This window comes from Bufo bufo, chromosome 5, assembly GCF_905171765.1.
Source record: "Bufo bufo chromosome 5, aBufBuf1.1, whole genome shotgun sequence".
In the NCBI taxonomy this organism is placed as follows: Eukaryota; Metazoa; Chordata; class Amphibia; order Anura; family Bufonidae; genus Bufo; species Bufo bufo.
In genome coordinates this window covers 429212851-429234596 of record NC_053393.1, presented here as the reverse complement: position 1 = coordinate 429234596, position 21746 = coordinate 429212851, and the positions used below count along the sequence as shown (strand labels likewise).

The 21746-nt window shown below is 44.3% G+C and overlaps 1 protein-coding gene across 5 annotated transcripts in view; it reads right to left on the bottom strand.

Moving 5' to 3' along the window:
* The window catches only part of LOC121002129 (nucleotide-binding oligomerization domain-containing protein 1-like), a 111397-nt gene that overhangs the window by 7332 nt on the left and 82319 nt on the right, over window positions 1–21746 (bottom strand). For 4 of the 5 annotated variants that reach the window (XM_040433458.1, XM_040433456.1, XM_040433457.1 and 1 more), the window contains 5 exons: window positions 19519–19602; window positions 15204–15287; window positions 5067–5150; window positions 3875–3958; window positions 454–537 (listed from right to left, as the gene is read on the bottom strand). In XM_040433458.1, the coding sequence (XP_040289392.1) occupies window positions 454–537; window positions 3875–3958; window positions 5067–5150; window positions 15204–15287; window positions 19519–19602 (420 nt within the window). The remainder of the gene's footprint in view (window positions 1–453; window positions 538–3874; window positions 3959–5066; window positions 5151–15203; window positions 15288–19518; window positions 19603–21746) is intronic. The other variant, XM_040433460.1, reaches the window with a different exon arrangement.

The window sequence follows — 21746 nt, the reverse complement described above, 5'->3', positions numbered from 1 at the left end:
GGAACCGGAAGACCATAGTGTTTTAATGTGTACTATTTTTAAAAAAATATTTTTGTATAATACACTGCAATCCTTCTGTATTGCAGTATTTTGTGCCTGTAGAGGCATCATATTAAGCCCTACCTCAGGCAGAGTGTAATAGGAGTGCTAAGATGCCAGGACTAGGCCCCTTCACGGGGCCCCCGGTTGCCATGACAACTTCTCAGAACCCTGCATTTATGTATCAAGGTTGGTGGTGGGAGGAGTAGGAGAGCAGGCGAGAAAGGGGGCCTCCTCCCTGTGTCTAATTATCTGCTATAGATGGAAAATGCTGGTTATTTTACAACCTATAATTACAATATGTTTATACATACAATCTATATACTGGGGAATAAGCTATGTAAGGATAAGGGCAATACATGGGCAGGTAAACTTATTGTGGCCATATAAAACCATGTATAAAGCTATATTTACCATAATGTTTTGATTGATGTGTTGTGTTGTAATGCATCAGCAATGCATCTACCTCCAACTGAGGTTATCCCATTGCAGGCCAAACTACAAAGAAAAATACAGATACACAATATGACATAAGTGTTAGTGAAAAATCACAGCTAAGACAATAACCCGTCAGAGGGTAAAATTACTGAAGGTAGTATATATCAAATGAGCAATTCACAGACTACCACCCTAATTAAAACGTAGCCTTTAATAAATGTACCATTAAAAGTAACCCACAAACATATAGAACATCTGAAAAAAATAAAGAAAAGGAGAAAACTCCACAATGGTAGATAGGGCAATTTCTGACCCTGTAACGTAGACCCTGCCTACAAAACGGAATAGCTGCCGCAATAGGGGCGATCCCGTGTTCAGGAACCTCCTATATGCCCTTGGATGGTCCTAGGGGGGAGAGAGAGTGGCCCCATTTTATAAGGTGGCCTGAAGATGGGTCTCATCAATGACCTACCATAAGTACCAAAAATAATAAATGTTACATACATAAAGGTTGTCAGCTTATACATATATAAAATGTCGGATCCTATCAATATTTGCAATACAAGATACACCTAGTCACCAAATGATGACCCTTTATCAAGTAGTCATTTAGTTAGATGTACAGGTCCCTTAGTTCCAACGCGTTTCACCCAGTACAATCTAAGGGCTCAACAGGGGACCAAAAAAAAAAATATCACTAAAAGTGGCACTGCCAACCGGCAATTATAGTACAACTTGTATAAATCACCAAATTAATCCGACAAGATGCTACTGCCAAAATAGCCAATACTAGTTGTGATAAGGAATCACTGATTACTGTGGCCAATGAATCAATATGCCTCCTGACCCCCTCACATCAAGTATAAAAAGAAGCATAGAATTAAACAGTCAAACAAGCAGTACTGGTTAGAGATAGGAGTCCCTGGTTGCTGTGGCCGATAATCAAATCGGCCATCTGACCTCCTCACATCACATATAACAAGATGATAAAATAAATAATGCTGCCATAAGGAATAACCCTGAGATACTTGCGTAACCCCTATGATAATGAGGGTCCACTGGAGGCGCTTGCCCGAAGATTTCAGTCGGGTAAGGTGACGCAAAGGGGTCAGTGGCCGCATGACGCGTCTGTTAGGGAGGCAGGACAGGGTCAGAATTAGGGATAGTTCCCATATAGTGACCAACACCTGCACCTACAAAATTACCCTATCTACCATTGTGGAGTTTTCTCCTTCTTTTCTTTATTTTTTTTCAGATGTTCTATATGTTTGTGAGTTACATTAATGGTACATTCATTAAAGGCTACGTTTTATTAGGGCGGTAGTCTGTGTTAGTGACATTTACAGTTCTATAGTATGCTTTAACCCTTTTCCTGCCAAGGACATACCTCAAACATCCTTGCTACTATGGATCTAAGAATGTGTAGCAACTAGAAATACCAAGACTTGTTTTAAAGCCAGCAAGCTACGCTACAATACAAACCAAGACACTATACATCATGAGTTACAATGCTTAGAAAAAGGTCTCACTGAGAGGTGCATTTATTTGCAGCTGTTTGCTGACCTAATTTCTAAAGGCTCTCAATGTAGAGCAGCTCAGGGTACTTTCACACTTGCGTTTTTCTTTTCCGGTATTGAGTTCCGTCACAGGAGCTCAATACCGTTAAAAAAATGATCAGTTTTATCCTAATGCATTCTGAAAGGAGAGCATTCCGTTCAGGATGCATCAGGACGTCTTCAGTTCAGTCTTTTTGCCTTTTCAGGACAGAGATAATACCGCAGCAACACTTGCCGGCATTCATTTCCATTGAAATGTATTAGTGTCAGATCCGGCATTAAAATTGCCGAATCGCGCAGACCTTTAAATCTGTGAAAAAAATAATAATACCAGATCCGTTTTTCCGGATGACATCAGAGAGACGGGTCCGGTATTTCAATGCATTTGTCAGACGGATCCGCATCCGGAGCCGTCTGACAAATGCCATCCGTTTGCGTCCGGATTGCCGGATCCTTTGTAACATTATACTTCACTACTTCGTGAGATTTCCCTACCCTCGTCACTTCCGGTCGCAACGGACATGACGTGAGGAGGTGTGCAGCGCCACGCAGGCGGACAACGACGGGTTAGGGAAATTTCACAGCAGAGTGCGCATGTGCCTGGAGCCTCGCTGGAGGTTAGGGTAGGGAAAAAGCACTGGCCCATAAGTAATTTTTCTTTTCCCTAAGCGCTGGTGAGGCTCCTGGCGCATGCGCAGTGTCGGCCGGTGTCCAGCTGAGAACATCCATCCGATCGCCGCGCCTGCGCACTGGCCCATAATTTTTTCCCTACCCTAACCGCCGGCGAGGCTCCCGGCGCATGTGCACTCTGCTGTGAAATTTCCCTAACCCGTCGTTGTGCGCCTGCGCAGCGCTGCACACCTCCTCACGTCATGTACGGTGCGACCGGAAGTGACGAGGGTAGGGAAATCTCACGAAGTAGGGAAGTATAACGTTACACCGGCAGGCAGTTCCGACGACGGAACTGCCAGCTGGAATCCTCTGCCCCAAGTGTGAAAGTACCCTTAGGGTATCTTAGAGTGTCAGCTTTAAAACAAGACCAGGCTCACATCTCTAGCTGCAACACAACCTCTTCTTCAGCCAGCTGTGATCTCAACCAGCCTGAAAGAGGAGGAAAAGGAGGGGGGCAGTGAAAGACAGGCTGCAGGAAGAGAGAGACACACACACAGATACTTCTCTGTCCCTGTCTATCTGTACATGAAGGGAGAGGGGGAGGAATCTGTGCATGTTGTCAATCCCCCTTCCCCCATCAATCAGAGAGCATACTTGCTCTTTGACTGTCACATATGGACGGTCTTTTTATTTTTAAAAGGTGTAAGAAGATGAACACTTGCTCATCTAATCACCCCTCTGAGCCTGATTAGGCCGATTACTGTTGTCATTAGCCAAACATTTACATAGCACTAAAAAAGCTGCACAAACTTACCACAAACATACAAACATCAATAAAGTTTACATTTTAAACTATCCCTATCCTGTCCATACCCAATCCTTAAAAAAGTTAAATATGCAGACCGCTTCTCTAGTGACCCCCATTACATGCTACAGTAATAGCCTGGGTTCACATCATTGATAAAAATACAGTTTTCTGTAACAGCATAAGAAATGAAAACTGAAATCAACAGATCCAGCATATGCTGGATACCACTGGTGCCCAGCGGATTTCATTAGCTATAATTGGGTTTCTGATATGAGATATGGCATTCTGGCAGACAAAACAGCACTGCATGCAGTCATCTTTCTTGCAACTGTAATATGAATATTATTTCAAAGTGTGAACCTTTACATGAAAATAAAGTAGTAATATTGTCATTCCTTATTACATAAAGATTAAAATAAACCTGAGAATTTCCAGGCAGGGATGATTTCTTATTGTTTCCGCAAATGCCTGTGCACCTTCGTCACCAATGTGATTTCCCCACATCCTGCAAATAGAAAATACTTGAATGATATGATTGCAGTAAAAACAGAAATTTTTTTATTTTCTTCACAACGGTGGTTCATACACTTAAAAGAGTTGTCTCAAACTTATTGTGTATCCACAGGACCGCTCTACTCTGAGTAAATCCTTACAGGACTCCCAGGAGGCAGCGAGAGCCCCTATTACACCGCCACAAACCTTGATAGACAGCCTTCTGGGTAAATCCTGATACAGGGGGAGCGGGTGGGATAGTCAGGAGTCTCACAGTCTGTCCTTGGAGTCCTCTTGTATACTCATGTTCTCTATGCACTACAGTAGGCTCTGTATTTCAGACTTCTGATATTATTTATCCTACTGTTTTGCTGTAGCTTGAAAAAGGCCTCGTTGGCCGAAATGTTACAATTTGTTCAGCCGCCTTTCAATAAATACCATTTGAATTGCACAAGTTCCATTTCGTGCTGGAGTTATTCCTATTGTATTCTAACGGGGTTGGAACCCTAATCCTAGCACACCAAATTGGAGTCACACAACTTCACGAAACAATTGTCCTTGGAGTCCTGTCAGGATTTACTATCCTTTTTACTTAAAAATTCTGCTAAAAATCATATACACATATCATATGCAGAAATCACCTGACAGGGTTACTTAGTTTAAATGATATAACTCTGATTACTTGCAGCTACCACTAGAGGGAGCTTACGGTATACAGTACTGTGGTATTAATGATCTGAAATGCTCCAATGCTCATCTCAGAGGGGCTGCCTGGGTGAAAAAGGGAACTCCACAAGAGAGGTGGGCAGCTGCTGAGAACACCCACCCATCTAATATCGATGACCTATCCTGAACATGGAAGACCATTTCAATACATCTGTTACAAGATAAGCACAAAAAACACTATTGGTTGGGAAGCATCAGCTATGAACCTGAAAATTGTTGGGGGACCACCAGCTATAAACCTGACTGATTCTCTAATTGAAGGAGCAACACCATCATCTTTCTTTGGAGTAACTCACAGATTTCTAGAAGTAGAAATCAATGGCAAAAATAATTCATAAAGATATAAAACTGAAAAGTATTTTTCAGAAATTGTTTTATGGCAAAGTTCTACTTACCCCACTTCATAAATGTGGGTGCTGGTTTGTAAAGCTTCTGCAATTTGTCTTCCACCCACACCAGTAAACTTATTGTACCCCAACCTGCACAAACAGCAAGTTACAAAAAAAGATGATTTAAGAAATTGCAGATAACAATTCAATAAGATTTTAGACCATATTTATTCCATATGCACTAGAATAAAACTCATAAACACGAGTCCCAAAATTTCAGTATTCTTCTAAGTTAGGCATATACTCCTCTGTTTTACACACAGCAAAGATATTTTATTTAAATTATATTTTTCTAAATTGGACGAATGTATGTAGGATGAACAGTATGTATAATGTATGAATGGCCGCATTATATAGAGGTCAAATGGTGCAATGGCCACCAGAATCCCTCATTTTAAAGTGAATGGGACCCTGAGCAAAACGCTGGGTCACTTACTTGAAATGACCCAGCTGTTAAAATCAACATCAATAATGTTAAAAGGCATTAAAATCGGTATTTGAGCAGCTGTAGCAGAACCAGGCACTGGAGTACATTCTATACGAGCACCAATGATCTGTCCTCAGTTTAGACACTTGCTGTCTCAGCTAGGGGCAGGGTGCTAACCACAAAAGCAGCTCTCTGTCCCACAACAGTTTACTTCTGCACTGTGATTAACAGGTCAGTAATATCATAAATGACTTAAGGCCTAAGATAGAGAAATACGCCGTCATCATCAAGACATTATGAGGGTCATTTATTAACAGAAATTCGCCTATTTTTGGCGTATATTTCTGGCACAGATTGTGGTTATTTGCACAGCAATCTGCAACTTTTCCCCGCTCACTCCAGGTCTAAAAAAGTGGATGCGTTGTGGGTGGGGAAGGGGACGGGCCAGTAGGTCCATCTCATTCATCATTTTCTACGCCTGTTGTAAAAAACTGTCTAAATTTAAGGCAGCAAGGAAGCTGGTGTAGATTCAGACCGGCTGTGGATGCAGGGACGGACTAGGAGCTTGAAGTGGCTCTGGAAAAAAACTAAAAGTGGCCCCATGTTGTAGGCGGGTCCTAATTGACAGAAGGCGGGCAACACAGGTAAGGGGGGGGGGGGTTAGCAATACCATAGCGCATAATACCATCCCATCATAACCATTTACCACAGTGCAGCACAATATACTGTCCCAAACGCCACCAATAGCTGCCATTTTCTGTCTTCCCCCTCCTCACTGATTAAGATATGGAGCAGTGGGCTTAAGAGGTGACGTGGGCCAGAACAGTTGAATTCAGGGGGGCATGTGTGGTCGATGGTCGGGTACATGGGTTCCTGGTTCTCACAGGGTTAATTACTGCTGAGAGCTCATTATGTATACGGCCAACAGCAGAGAGGAGGACCTGGGTGGCTCTATGGGCATCGGCCCACCGGGAAATGTCCCTGTAAGGTCTATGGCCAATCCGCCCCCCGGTGGATGCGCCAAAGTTATGTAGTCATTTTTGTTTTTTGTATGTAGTGGGAATCTGGAAACAAAAATCTAATTAGGGTGGAACTGGAAAGAAAAAAAATATGCATTTTTGACATTGTTTTAGTTTTAGTTGAGTTTCGTTTTTATTGTGTTCCCTATGCAGTATAAAATGACATGCTAACTTCATTCTGGCAGCAGGATACATTAATACCAAATGTATCATTTTTTTCTTGTGTTTTCATACTGAAAATAGAAAACTTAAAAAAAAAAAATAATGTTTGTTTCTTTGTATCGCCATATTCTGACCCCTATAACTTTTTTTATATTTACATCTATTAACACATTTGGACCTAGTAGAAATAAACCCTCCTATAGTACCCTCCGTAGTAGTAGGGCCCCCTATAGTGCTGTCAGTAATTATAATGCCACCTATAATTATAATTCCCCTGAATAGGGCCCCCCATATTTATAATGCCCCCTGCAGTGGACCTAGTATTTGTAAAGGCCTGTAGTCTAGTGTGGCCCTCAGGAGTGGTTCTAGTATTTATAATAGCCCCCTCTGTAGTGCCCAGTAGTGCCAAGAAAGGAAAAGAAATACATACCTTACTCCCACTGCTCGCCAGCATCTACAATGCAGGCCACAGGTCTCTTCCGGCCTGTGACGTGTGTTGCCTGCGTCCCGGCGCAGGCAGTCGTTATGATCTCTTTACGAACTTGTGCATCGAGTCTCAGGAGACAAGATGATGTCGTCACATCCGCCTGCGCCAGGACACAGATCGACAAGATGTCATCGCACCACCTGAGACCCAGGACAGAAGGTCCCGATGATATTATCACGCCTGCTTGTGCCGTTATACTGCCTCATAGGCTTCAGGCCTAGTGTCCTGGGGCATACCAGTTTGAACAGGGGGATGAAAGCCATAGGCTCCTGTGCTCTGTCATCACCTGCCACCCCCTCATACTCAATATGGCCCTCAGTGGCCCTCTGTTGCACTTTCTTATACGGTTAGAAACATGGTTTGCCATTATATACCACCCAAATCGAAGCCCTAATAGAAAGTGTTTTGATCTCTGTTGGGTGAATGGAGCACTTCTGATGCATTGACAGAGGTTCTCTAGTACCCATAACTCCCACTGTTACCAATCTCACGGATGCGGTCCCAATTGCTGACACCCTTAACTTCCAGGATCTGCTGCTTTCTGCACTCATTTCCAACCCACCCAATCATGCCTTCCAGTCTACATACACCAACTAAAGCAATGCCTCCTCTAAAAGCTGCCCCCTGCACTGTCCATAGTTATATTGGGACTTCTATTTTGCATTATTCGCATTATTCGGGATGCATGCGCAGTACAGACAGACAGTCATGTGTCGGGGAAGTGCTGGTCTGGACTAAGCTTCCAGCCACAAAGTATGTGACGTCATTAATGATGCCCATACATTGCCAGGACTGGAAAGAAAGAGGTTTGTTTGCGGAACAACACGTCAGTGGACATGCCCAAACCAGGGAACAGCCACAGAGGCATCAGCAGAACTTCATATGGGTAAGTAATCTTTCCACAAGTAATCCCACATAGTAGTTTTGAAAAATGTCTCAGAAAACCCCTTTAGCATATAACTTTGCTTGGAGTATACACTATATTTAGGGCTCCAACATTGTGTGCACAGAGCCCCACTTGTAGGGCTGCTGACATGACATGTGCTCCATTATGGCAGACACAGCCAGCGACGTAGTTCTAGGGGTTGCAGCAGTCACAACTGGGACTGGGCTTCCAAGCCACAGGGGCTCACAGGTCCGTCCCTCCCCTTGCCAGTGGCACACCACCAATTACTGTATTTTCAATCTATAAGATGCAATGTGTCTTATAAAGCAAATACTAGTGAGCAATTCCATTATGGAAGCGCTCACTAGTATCCAGGAGGTGGGGGAGTGAAGCACTGCTAGCGATGTACTCACTGTCCCTGCTCTTCTCCGGGTCTCCAGGTCCGCGCTGCACAGTCCTGACTGCATATAGCGTCACGATGTAGGGCGCGCACTATGACCTGACGCAGTCAAGTCACAGTGCAGCATGGGCCTGGAGACCAGGGAGAGCGCCTGGAGGAGAGACCACTAGACCTGCAGAGCAGCAGCAGAGAAGGAGAGGTCAGTGAATTTATTTATTTTGGGTTTGATATGTGCTCTGTTGAGGGTCTCAATATGACATTAATGTATACCCAGCACACGTAGAGGCACTTATTTTTGTGTTTTACATTTAGTCGTGAGACTATTGGTTGCCTGCTCTTGACGTGCGCTTGTTTAATTTGTGATCTTGTTTTTAGTAAAAATAAACTTTTATTATATTAGGTTTAATAAATGGTGAAAACTTATAACTAGCCTACTTAAATTATAAATTTAAAACTCTCACCAGTGGGCCTTGGCGGTGCTGCACTAGATATATTGATCTACTGACAGCCGTTTGGCAATGGTAACTGTAGCTTAATTCAGCTGGCTATTTGCCTCTTTATATGCTGAATTGGATATCAGTATCCACTATTCTGCGACATTTATTGCAACATTGTCAGCAGGCTGTTCAGTATGCCTATTGGCACTGTATTGTAACATAGGTGATGATGCAAGTGCTGCATTTGCTGCCTGCTGCCTGCTGCCTATCCTGTTACCTAGATTCATTCAGTGGCGTTCAGATTACAGCACAGATTGACTGTTGAGGGTCTAACATGGAGGTCTAAAGGGGTTCTGATCTGAGGTCTGAAATGGGGGTCTGACATGGAGGTCTAAAGGGGGTCTGATATGGGGGATCTGGCATGCAGGTCTAAAGAGGGTCTGATCGAAGGTCTGAAATGGTGGTCTAAAGGGGCTCTGATCTGAAGTCTAATATAGGGGTCTGACGGGGGACTAACATGGAGGTCTAAAGGGAATCTGACATGGAGGTCTTAAGAGGGTCTGATCTGAGGTCTGAAGGGGGTCTGATCTGAGGTCTGAAGGGGGTCTGATATGGGGGTCTGACATGGAGGTCTAAAGGGGGTCTGATCTGAGGTCTGATATGGGGGTCTGACATGGAGATATACAGGGTGTCTGATCTGAAGTCTGATATGGGGGGTTTAACATAGAGAACTGATGGGGGTCTTATTTGGGGTTCTGATTTGAGGTCTGATATGGGGGTCTGTGGTGGTCTGATTTGAGGTCTCATATGGGGGTATGATATGGTGTTCTGATTTGAGGTCTGATATAGTGTTCTGATTTGAAGTTTGATATGAAGGTCTGATATGGGGTTCTGATCTGAAAGGTAAGGGGGCCATAATTTTGGTCTGTGTCCGTTTGGTCTGGTTTGGACACGGACCCATTTGGGATCTCAGAAAATGCAGACAGCACACAGATGTCATCTGTGTGCATGTCATTTGTGTGCGGTCCGCAGTTGTGTGTCTATCCTGAAAATTAAAGAACATGTCCTATTCTTGTCTGTTTTGCGGATAAGAATAGCTAATTCTACTATTGGAGCCAAGAAAAATTTGGCATGCACACTGGTATCTGTATTTTGAGGATCTGCGGTTCTCACTTCATTGTACATACTGTGTTATCAGTAAGTGATAGCATTACTGTGTAAGTATGTATACATAGCAGTGAGTCACTGATAACCTGCAATCCAGCAGCAGTGGCCATGCTTGCGAAATATAAGAAAAAGCACCAGCCTATGCACGCTCCATGGTCTCGGCCACCAGAGAGACCAGTACTTTTTCCTATAGTGTGCAAGCACGACCACTGCTGCTGGATTGCAGGGCAGTCGTAACCATGGAAACAAGCAGTGTATAATGTGATGGAAAAATGAATCCAGCCAGCAAAGGATATGGATAATCGCAATACATTAAAGGGGTTATCCGAGTTAACTTAATTTCTCTCTATGGCTTTATTTCCCCTATACATTAGTTTTCCTAAATAACTTGCAGTACCTATCTTGTGCCGTTTCTCTGCTACACTAAAGAGTCATGTGACCGCCCACGTCATCAGCTGTGACGTTCCGTTTACATGGAGCTCTCTGCTTGTCGGAGTGACTAAGCCATGTAAACGGAACGTCATCAGCCTTGGCCACGCCCCCACCTCTCTGGATTACAGTCCGTGCGGCTGTGAGTTGATCGCGCATGCGCGATCCTCACTTGTGCCGCGGCTACCTCAAAGTTCCTCCCTTCGGCTAATAGGTCAGGCAAAACCAGCAATAGCTTGGGGCCCCGAACTGGTTGGGGCCCCGAGCTGGCCAAGCATAGTGACAGTCAGAAGATCCATCCAATGGTATAAAGCAGGCAGTGCCATCCACAGATCCCCCTACAGTGCCATCCACAGATCCCCCCTCCCCTAAACAGTGCAATCCACACAGATCTCCCCCCTAAACAGTGCCATCCACAGATCCCCCTACAGTGCCATCCACAGATCCCCCTACAGTGCCATCCACAGACCACAGATCCCCCTCCCCTAAACAGTGCCATCCACACAGATCTCCCCCCTAAACAGTGCCATCCACAGATCCCCCCTCCCCTAAACAGTGCCATGATCATCATGATGGCACTGTTTAGGGGAGGGGGGATCTGTGGATGGCACTGTAGGGGGATCTGTGGATGGCACTGCCATACACAGATCCCCCCTAAACAGTGCCATCCGCAGATCTCCCCCATAAACAGTGCCATCTACAGATCCCCCCTAAACATTGCCACCCACTGATCCCCCCTCCCCTAAACAGTGCCATCCACAGATCTCCCCCATAAACACTGCCATCTACAGATCCCCCGTAAACAGTGCCATCCACTGATCCCCCCCTCCCCTAAACAGTGCCATGATCATCATGATGGCACTGTTTAGGGGGGATCTGTGGATGGCACTGTTTAGGGGGGGGGATCTGTGGATGGCACTGCCATACACAGATCCCCCCTAAACAGTGCCATCCGCAGATCTCCCCCATAAACAGTGCCATCTACAGATCCCCCGTAAACAGTGCCATCCACTGATCCCCCCTCCCCTAAACAGTGCCATCCACAGATCTCCCCCATAAACACTGCCATCTACAGATCCCCCGTAAACAGTGCCATCCACTGATCCCCCCTCCCCTAAACAGTGCCATGATCATCATAATGGCACTGTTTAGGGGGGGATCTGTGGATGGCACTGTTTAGGGGGGGGATCTGTGGATGGCACTGTTTAGGGGGGATCTGTGTATGGCAGTGCCATCCACAGATCCCCCTACAGTGCCATCCACAGATCCCCCCTCCCCTAAACAGTGCCATCCACAGATCTCCCCCATAATCTTTTGCCTGTGTGAGATATAAGATGTTGACGTTTATGCAAGGTCAGTATGTGCAGAGCAGGGTGAGGAGAAGGTCAGATCAACCCCTCCCACAAATATTCATGAGGGAGAGATGAGTCATTGTTGTTACTGCTGCATGTAAACACAGCAATAACAGAACCTAGAAAAGGTGTAAAGATCTTCTTTTTTTTCCAAAAATCAAGCTTGACTAAGGCCTCTTTCACACTTGCGTTGTTGGGATCCGGCATGCACTTCCGTTGCCGGAGGTGCCTGCCGGATCCGGAAAAACGCAAGTGTACTGAAAGCATTTGAAGACGGAACCGTCTTCCAAATGCTTTCAGTGTTACTATGGCACCCAGGACGCTATTAAAGTCCTGGTTGCCATAGTAGGAGCGGGGAGCGGGGGAGCAGTATACTTACAGTCCGTGCGGCTCCCGGGGCGCTCCAGAATGACGTCAGAGCGCCCCATGCGCATGGATGACGTGATCACATGGATCACGTGATCCATGCGCTTGGGGCGCCCTGACGTCACTCTGGAGCGCCCGGGGAGCCGCACGGACGGTAAGTATACTGCTCCCCCGCTCCCCACTACACTTACCATGGCTGTCAGGACTTTAGCGTCCCGGCAGCCATGGTAACCACTCTGAAAAAGCTAAATGTCGGCTCCGGCAATGCGCCGAAACGACGGTTAGCTTAAGGCCGGATCCGGATCAATGCCTTCCAATGGGCATTAATTCCGGATCCGGCCTTGCGGCAAGTGTTCCGGATTTTTGGCCGGAGCAAAAAGCGCAGCATGCTGCGGTATTTTCTCCGGCCAACAAACGTTCCGTACCGGAACTGAAGACATCCTGATGCATCCTGAACGGATTACTCTCCATTCAGAATGCATTAGGATAATCCTGATCAGGATTCTTCCGGCATAGAGCCCCGGCGACGGAACTCTATGCCGGAAGACAATAACGCAGGTGTGAAAGAGCCCTTATGTATATGTATATCCTGATTAATTTTGTTAGGTTTTATTTTTTTTCCCATAACTCGGATAACCCCTTTAATAAGTACCTTGTATCTCTACACAATAAATGCCACTTGCTGAAGTGACACAACCCCTTTAACCCTTAGGATACCGGAGTTTTTTTGTTTTTGCGTTTTCATTTTTCTTCCCTATCTTCCTTAAGCCATAACCTTTTTTATTTTTCCGTTCACATAGCTGTATGAGGTCTTATTTTGTGCTGGACAAGTTGTACTTACTAATGCCACCATTTATTATGGCATACAATGTAGTGGGAAACTGGAAAAAAATTCCAAATGGGGTGTAATTGGAAAAAAAATACGCAATTACTCCACCGTTTTACGGGTTTTGTTCCCATGGCGTTCCGTTTGTGGCAAAACTGACCCATGCCCTTCATTCTCTGCGTCAGTATGATTACAACGATACCACATATGTATAGGATTTTTTTTTTTTACATCACCATATTCCTACCCCCATTAACTTTTTTATAGTTATATCTACTGAGCTGTGTGGGGGCTCACTGTTTGCAGGACAATCTGTAGTTTTTATTGACACCATTTTGGAGCGTGACTTTTTGATCACATTTTAATACATTTTTATGGGTAAGATAAGCAATGAAAAAATGGCAAATTAGCCATTTTGACCCTTTTGTCCGTTACGACATTTGCCGTATGGGAAAAATATTTTAATAGTAGGGGCGGTGATACCCATTATGTTTATATTTTTTGTTATTTATGTATTTATTTATTTTTATTATATGGAAAGAGGGAGATTTAAACTATCATATTTTTTTATTTTTTTAAATATATTTTTAAAGTTTTTTTTACTTGTTTGTTATGATTTTGAAGCTCATTTTTGAGCCTACAAAATCCAATTGTTTATTTTTAATTCAGAAAATGTATGGATTTTTTATTTCCATTTAGATGTCAGAATTGCTAATTTCTTATGTTGGTCTGCAATCTGCTGGCCAAAATAAGAATTGTAGCTTAAATGCACTAGGTCTTTTCAGCGAGACCTAGCACATTTAAATGAATTACCGGCATCCTTGTTGGCCGCAGAGGCTGCTGGTAAGAAGCCGGAAGCACGAGCGTCCAGGTTTTTCACCCTTTAGATCCTGTGATCTCACTTGATCACGGCATCTAAAGGCTTTAATTACCACGATCGGCATTATTGCCTGTCGCGGTAATTAGCAAACAGCAGTTTGAAACAGCAGAGACCCACCAGTCATGCCATGTTTGCCCATCAATACAGCGCTGTACAGTTACGGTGCTGTTAGTCAAGGAATTAATGTTTGAAGTGTTTAAGCTCTCCACATCATCTGTTGTAATAGTTGTATTAGTATTGGTCACTTATGTAACTGTTGCAAGCTATGTGACCATGATGATGCAACAGCATAGTTGCCAACGGTCCAGAATTTGCCAGAACTGTCCCTGATTTTTAGAGACAGTCCTGACAAATTTGCGCTGTCCAGGGATGAAAATGGGCGGGGCTAAAGCAAACACTGGCCAAAAATGGGAGTTTCCAAGCGGTTTTGGCAATCCCAGGGGAGGAGCTTATATGCACCAATTTTACCAATTGAAATATTGGTCCATATGCATCAGGCATTTCTCATGTTGCCTTTTCATCTGAACTTTTATATATACATACAATAAATGTGACCCTTCATAATGCATGTAGAAGATCATATTCTATAAAATGTTGGTTGCGGCCATGAGACTTCCCTGTAGGAGCCAGTCTCCTGAATGCAGCAGGGCCTCCACATCCGTTTAGGATCTCGCCAGCCAGGACAGGAACCTGGTGCCTTTTTATACTGTAGGAATACCTGCAGCGCCTCAGGACCGCCTCAGGATCTCTCCAGCCAGGACAGAAACCTATCCAGTGCCAGGCGCTGGGCTTTTATGTATAGGTCTTGATTAAGGGGAGGATCACCAGGCCAGCAGGAGTACATGGGCAGGTCCCTGTTTAGGCTAGATTCACACAACCGTATGTGTTTTATGGTCCACAAATTGCGGATCAGCAAAACACAGATAATCGGCCGTGTGAATGTAGCCGGCCCTATGATAGAACTGCTATTGCGGACAAGAATAGGACATGCTCTATCTTTTTTGCGGGGCCGCGGAATGGATCTATGGATGTGGACAGCACACAGTGTGGCCCCATTGAAATTAATGGGTCTGCACCTGTTCCGCGAAAAGCTGTAATACCACAAAAAAACTGCGGACAGATGTGGTGCGGTTTTTGGAACAAAGCAACCATCTTCTTCTAGTCCTGGAGAACTTCTTTAAGTCACATATAATAAAATTACATATAACAGTCACTTCTACTGTAGCATGTTAACATTTGAAACAAAAGATGATGTATCCCTTTAAGAGAATCTGGCTAATGGCCAAAAAAAAAATGCATACTCACATCACGTGGTGTAACAAGGGGCATTCTCGAATGATTTGTGCCACATATTTGGCTCCAAAGTCTGTTATTCGATTTTTGTACAATCTACAAAAACACAACAAAAAGTTTCTTATTTTGTGTTTCTATGTCTATAAGCCATTCAGTCGTAACATTAAAACCACCTGCCTAATATTGTGTATGACCCCTCATGTCACTAAAACATTTCTGAGCCAATGAGGCAAGGACTCCACAAGACCTCTGATGGTGTCCTGTGGATGATGTGGTGTGGAAAAACGACTGCTCTACATAGACCTGACATTAATCTCACTGAACACCTTTGGGATAAACTAGAAAGGAGATTGCCAGCCAGACTCTTTCGTCCAACATCAGTGTCTGACCTCCCAAATTTTCTGAATGGGCAAGAATTCCCACAAATGTTGTAGAAAGACTACCCAGAAGAGTGACCAACTCCATATTAATGCCTATGGATTTAGAATAGGGTGTCATAAAAGCTCCTGTAGGTGTAAAGTAGCTGTCCCAATTTATTTGTCCATATAATGTATCTACTTAAATGGGTATTACCAACTGGATATTTATGGCATATGCACAGGCTATAAATATCAATAATTGACACGCAAGACTACATGATGTTGAATAATGGTCAAATGATGTTAGTCAATCAATTAACCATTATTCAACAGAGTGTAGTCTTGCGTGCCAAAAAGGGATATTTATGCCAAATTTGATATTGGTTCTAAGAATCTAGAACTTTTTGTACACTTGACTACACGCTTATCTATTTTCTGTGCACAGGTGAGCCCATCTATTTGTTAATATCCAAGTGCTATGTCATAAATGTCCGATAGGTGCAAGTCCCTTCTTGAGAATGTAGAGGTGGCTGCACATGCATGGTTCTCTCCATTTACGTCTATGGCACATCCCCAAAAAATTGCTGTGTATGCTTAAAGGCAGGATGTGTACCAATGAGATATTTATGGCATATCCTAGAAACCACTCAACACATTAACTGGTGGTCCATTAAAAGTTTCCACAGACACATGGGTATAACACAGCAAGGTTCCTTAACATGGACTGGAGCAAAGGCCGTTTTGCGTTTCACATGACTCTTCTTTAATATGCCTCACCTAATCTCATAATGAAGGTCCTTATATAGTGTGTGAATATACATAGAATCAATACATATTAATAATTATAATTATAACAAAAATACATACAAAAAAAACATCACAATGTACAGTGCCTTGAAAAAGTATTCATATGGGGGTGTGTGGCCTACACGTGAGGAAGATGGCCACTTGAGTTTGCAGCTCCGCCAGACCAGTGCCTATAAAGAGACTGAACCCCTGCATACTACTGTCTACACTTCACCAGCAATGGCCCTACAACTTATTAAGATGCCCAAGAGAAGGAAAAACACGACTGGTCCGAAGAAAATACTGGACTTCTACTTCTCCCAGCAACAAGACCAAGAGCCAGATGGCGTGGACTCGCCTCCTTCCTCCCTGGCATCCAAACCAGCCCCGACTGGAGACAGGGGAGACTCTCACCTTTCACCACACCGCCGCAGCGGGTCAGTATCTCCAGGATGCCACAGGAGCGAGGTCGCAGAGACGGACGACCCGAGAGGCCTACTGCCGAGCCCACTCAGAGATCCCTCACCACGAGCCTTTCCCCCTGAAATGCAGAGCTCGACAACACCCAGGCCCCATAGCGCGCTATCCACCGTGGAGCCGGATGAAAGATGGGAGGGTGAGACTATCTTTTCCTTCTACTGACTCAGACCCCTCTGCAGTATTTGATGACCTGCCTGTGTCCCAAAAGACGGCAACTGAACTCTCACTAAGGCCTCACTAAGGCCTCCGCAATGCACAAACACCGACCGTGGGGCAGCCGCAGAGGATCGCGGACCCATTGACTTTAATGGGTCCGCGATCCGGCCGTTCCGCAAAAAGATAGGACATGTTCTATCTTTTTGCAGAACGGAAGTACGGGACAAAACCCCCACGGAAGCACTCCATAGTGCTTCCGTAGGGTTTCGTTCCGCACAATTCCGCATCTCCGGACCCATTGAAGTGATGTGGAATGCCAACGGATCGGCGCCCGTGTATTGCGGATCCTCAAATGCGGTCCCCAATACGGCAAAGGGCAGCACAAGTTCGTATGCAGGAGGCCTTAGGGCTCATTCACACGACTGTATGGCTTTTTCAGTGTTTTGCGGGCAGTTTTTAACGGATCTGTTTTTCCGTTTTTTGTTTCAGTAGTGTTTCTGGTTCCGTTTCATTTTTCCGCAATTTTCAATAGATGGTTCATTCCGTATGTGTTCTGTGTTTTGGCAGACCCATTGACTTGAATGGAGGCACAGAACGTGATTTGCAGGCAAAAATAGGACATGTTCTATCTTTAAACGTAACGGAAATACGGAAACGGAATGCATACAGAGTACATTCCGTTTTTTTTGCGGAACCATTAAAGTGAATGGTTCCGTATACGGACCGCAAAAAAACCATTCGTGTGAACGAGCCCTTAAACTGATGCTGCAGGCCCTTAGATTCTCGCTACATGAAACAAGAAGGCAACTCATATTACCAGTTAATGCCGCTATAAGAGAGGTGGAAACCCGGGTCAATCATGTGAAAAACAAGATGGGGGAACTGGTCTCCTCCCATAACGACTTGATAGACGCACATTATGGCCTAGAGCAGGGATGGTCAACCTGCGGCTCTCCAGCTGTTGCAAAACTACAACTTCCACATGCCCTGCTGTAGGTTGATAGCTGTAGGCAGCCTGGGCATGCTGGGAGTTGTAGTTTTGAAACAGCTGGAGAGCCGCAGGTTGTCCATTCCTGGCCTAGAGAGTGAGATCAAACTGCTACAAAGATGGCCGACCTAGAAGACAGATCACACTGCAACAATGTTAAGAGGAGTGCCTGAATCCGTACTACCACCACACCTCCCAGTCTATTATTAAGTCTCTTCTGCCACACTGCACACCAGCATACCTCATCATAGACAGGATCCATAGAGTGGCGAAGCCTAAACACCTTGCAGACTCGGTGCCAAGAGACGTCCTCGCCCAAGTGAACTTTTTCCATGTCAAAGAGAAACTATTACAGGCAGCAAGAAAACATACCCCTCTACCTGAACCGCACCAAATGGTCACACTTTATTCTGACCTGTCGGCGGCCACTTTACAATTACACAGATAATTTGCCCCCATCACTGCGCCACTAAAGGAACATCACATCATGTACCGCTGGGGATTTCCTACACGCTTACTTATCAAGCATGACAACGCCTTGCATGTGATCAAAACATCAGCAGAGGGAGCCACTCTCCTCCGAAAGTTTCAGATCAAGATCCCTTTGGCTACACGGGGAGACTCTCCTCCCGAGCATACTGCCGTGGATTGGCAAACAGCTTCCCGCTGACTTCATTAACTGGCACAGTTAGTTTCTTTTTCAGGTGCTGTATGGCACATGTATGATCCAGCTTAAGCTGAACTTTTCCCTCCACTCCTGCGGGATGGTTACTGAAAAGAGGGACGCATACTATCCGGCTTACAGGATAAGTCTTGACAACCTCTTATCTCTATGGAGCGGGATTATTTTGTGTTTGACTTATTGGTTGCATTGTAATTGTTTCTTTTTTGACATTTCTACTACAGGTTTATTGTTTAGCTACGCTTTCATGTACTCGTACGCTGGCCTTACAGGCCCACCCTTGGTAGACAGTATGGGACTGGAAACAGAGGAGACCCCGATAACTTATCACTTTCCAAATCGTCTCGCCTCTTTGAATGTTAATGGACTTAATAGCCCTCACAAACGAGCGCAAATGTGGTCTGAGGCCCTAATCTTGAAATGCAACATTTTTTGCACTCAAAAAACCCACATCGTCTCTAATGAAGCACACCACATTAAACATTGTGGTTTCCCGGAAATATATCAGTATCATTAGGTCTCTAAATCTAGAGGGATTGCGATCAGGAACACTGTGGCCTTCCAGTTGATCAGCCAACACATTGATAGCCAGGGTACTTATGTAATATTGGTTTGTTCCCTTAATAATACTATATATACCCTGGCAGTGGTTTACGCAGTCTCTTCTGGGTGCGTTGGCTCCTTACCACAAAATAGAATCTGCAAGCCCCAAAAGAGAGAAGGTCTGATTGAGTGATAATCTTTGTACTGCTACTGAGGAATATGTAATGCTATATAAATGAATAAAATAAATAAAATATAATTTATTTGTCACAAACCCATATCCCATTGCAGAATCTGCACATGCACCCCAAGGTTTGAAATATTAATACTTGCCCAAGAAATTTGATGATCCTATACTTGGTTACCTCTTCAGCCAAGACTTTGACACCTTCATCTGTGATCTGGTTTACACTTAATCTGTAATCCAAGCATAACAAAGATGTTATAGGAGGCTAAAGGAGATTTCCAGATATTGATGATCTATCCTCATGGAATCCTATCAGAGTCTGATACCTGGCGCCCCCACCAAATCAGCTGTTCCTTGCAGCCGCGGTCGCTAGACATAGCACTTTGAATGGAGCTGGAAGCACAGCTCTGTACACAGTGAACTGTCAGTATTGGGTTATTGCAGCTTTGCTGCCGTTCACTTATACTGGAGTGAGTGGTAATGAGCTGCAATCCAAGGCACAGCCACTACAAAAATATGGAGATGTGCCTGGTAATAAACAATATATCACAGGTCCAACCAGTCAGGGAGTCTGATAATGGTAGTAGTGCAGTCAAGATCAAAGTCACAGAACCATCAGCACATATAAAGTAACCTTTATTTTTTATTCAATAAGGTAACCCCCAAAAAGGGCATCATCAGGCAACAGGGGTAGGTCACTCACCCTATAGACTGTCCCTGTCCTATGAAGCCCTACCTAAAACGGAATAGTCACTCCAATAAAAGTGATTCTATAGAAACCACCGTCAGTCAACATCAGTCATCCAAAGAAAAGTTGTAGTGCCAAACGACACAAAAAAATAGTATAGATGTTCAGGTATAATACAGGGAGTGCAGAATTATTAGGCAAGTTGTATTTTTGAGGATTAATTTTATTATTGAACAACAACCATGTTCTCAATGAACCCAAAAAACTCATTAATATCAAAGCTGAATATTTTTGGAAGTAGTTTTTAGTTTGTTTTTAGTTTTAGCTATTTTAGGGGGATATCTGTGTGTGCAGGTGACTATTACTGTGCATAATTATTAGGCAACTTAACAAAAAACAAATATATACCCATTTCAATTGTTTATTTTTACCAGTGAAACCAATATAACATCTCAACATTCACAAATATACATTTCTGACATTCAAAAACAAAACAAAAACAAATCAGTGACCAATATAGCCACCTTTCTTTGCAAGGACACTCAAAAGCCTGCCATCCATGGATTCTGTCAGTGTTTTGATCTGTTCACCATCAACATTGCGTGCAGCAGCAACCACAGCCTCCAAGACACTGTTCAGAGAGGTGTACTGTTTTCCCTCCTTGTAAATCTCACATTTGATGATGGACCACAGGTTCTCAATGGGGTTCAGATCAGGTGAACAAGGAGGCCATGTCATTAGATTTTCTTCTTTTATACCCTTTCTTGCCAGCCACGCTGTGGAGTACTTGGACGCGTGTGATGGAGCATTGTCCTGCATGAAAATCATGTTTTTCTTGAAGGATGCAGACTTCTTCCTGTACCACTGCTTGAAGAAGGTGTCTTCCAGAAACTGGCAGTAGGACTGGGAGTTGAGCTTGACTCCATCCTCAACCCGAAAAGGCCCCACAAGCTCATCTTTGATGATACCAGCCCAAAGCAGTACTCCATCTCCACCTTGCTGGCGTCTGAGTCGGACTGGAGCTCTCTGCCCTTTACCAATCCAGCCACGGGCCCATCCATCTGGCCCATCAAGACTCACTCTCATTTCATCAGTCCATAAAACCTTAGAAAAATCAGTCTTGAGATATTTCTTGGCCCAGTCTTGACGTTTCAGCTTGTGTGTCTTGTTCAGTGGTGGTCGTCTTTCAGCCTTTCTTACCCTGGCCATGTCTCTGAGTATTGCACACCTTGTGCTTTTGGGCACTCCAGTGATGTTGCAGCTCTGAAATATGGCCAAACTGGTGGCAAGTGGCATCTTGGCAGCTGCACGCTTGACTTTTCTCAGTTCATGGGCAGTTATTTTGCGCCTTGGTTTTTCCACACGCTTCTTGCGACCCTGTTGACTATTTTGAATGAAACGCTTGATTGTTCGATGATCACGCTTCAGAAGCTTTGCAATTTTAAGAGTGCTGCATCCCTCTGCAAGATATCTCACTATTTTTGACTTTTCTGAGCCTGTCAAGTCCTTCTTTTGACCCATTTTGCCAAAGGAAAGGAAGTTGCCTAATAATTATGCACACCTAATATAGGGTGTTGATGTCATTAGACCACGCCCCTTCTCATTACAGAGATGCACATCACCTAATATGCTTAATTGGTAGTAGGGTTTCGAGCCTATACAGCTTGGAGTAAGACAACATGCATA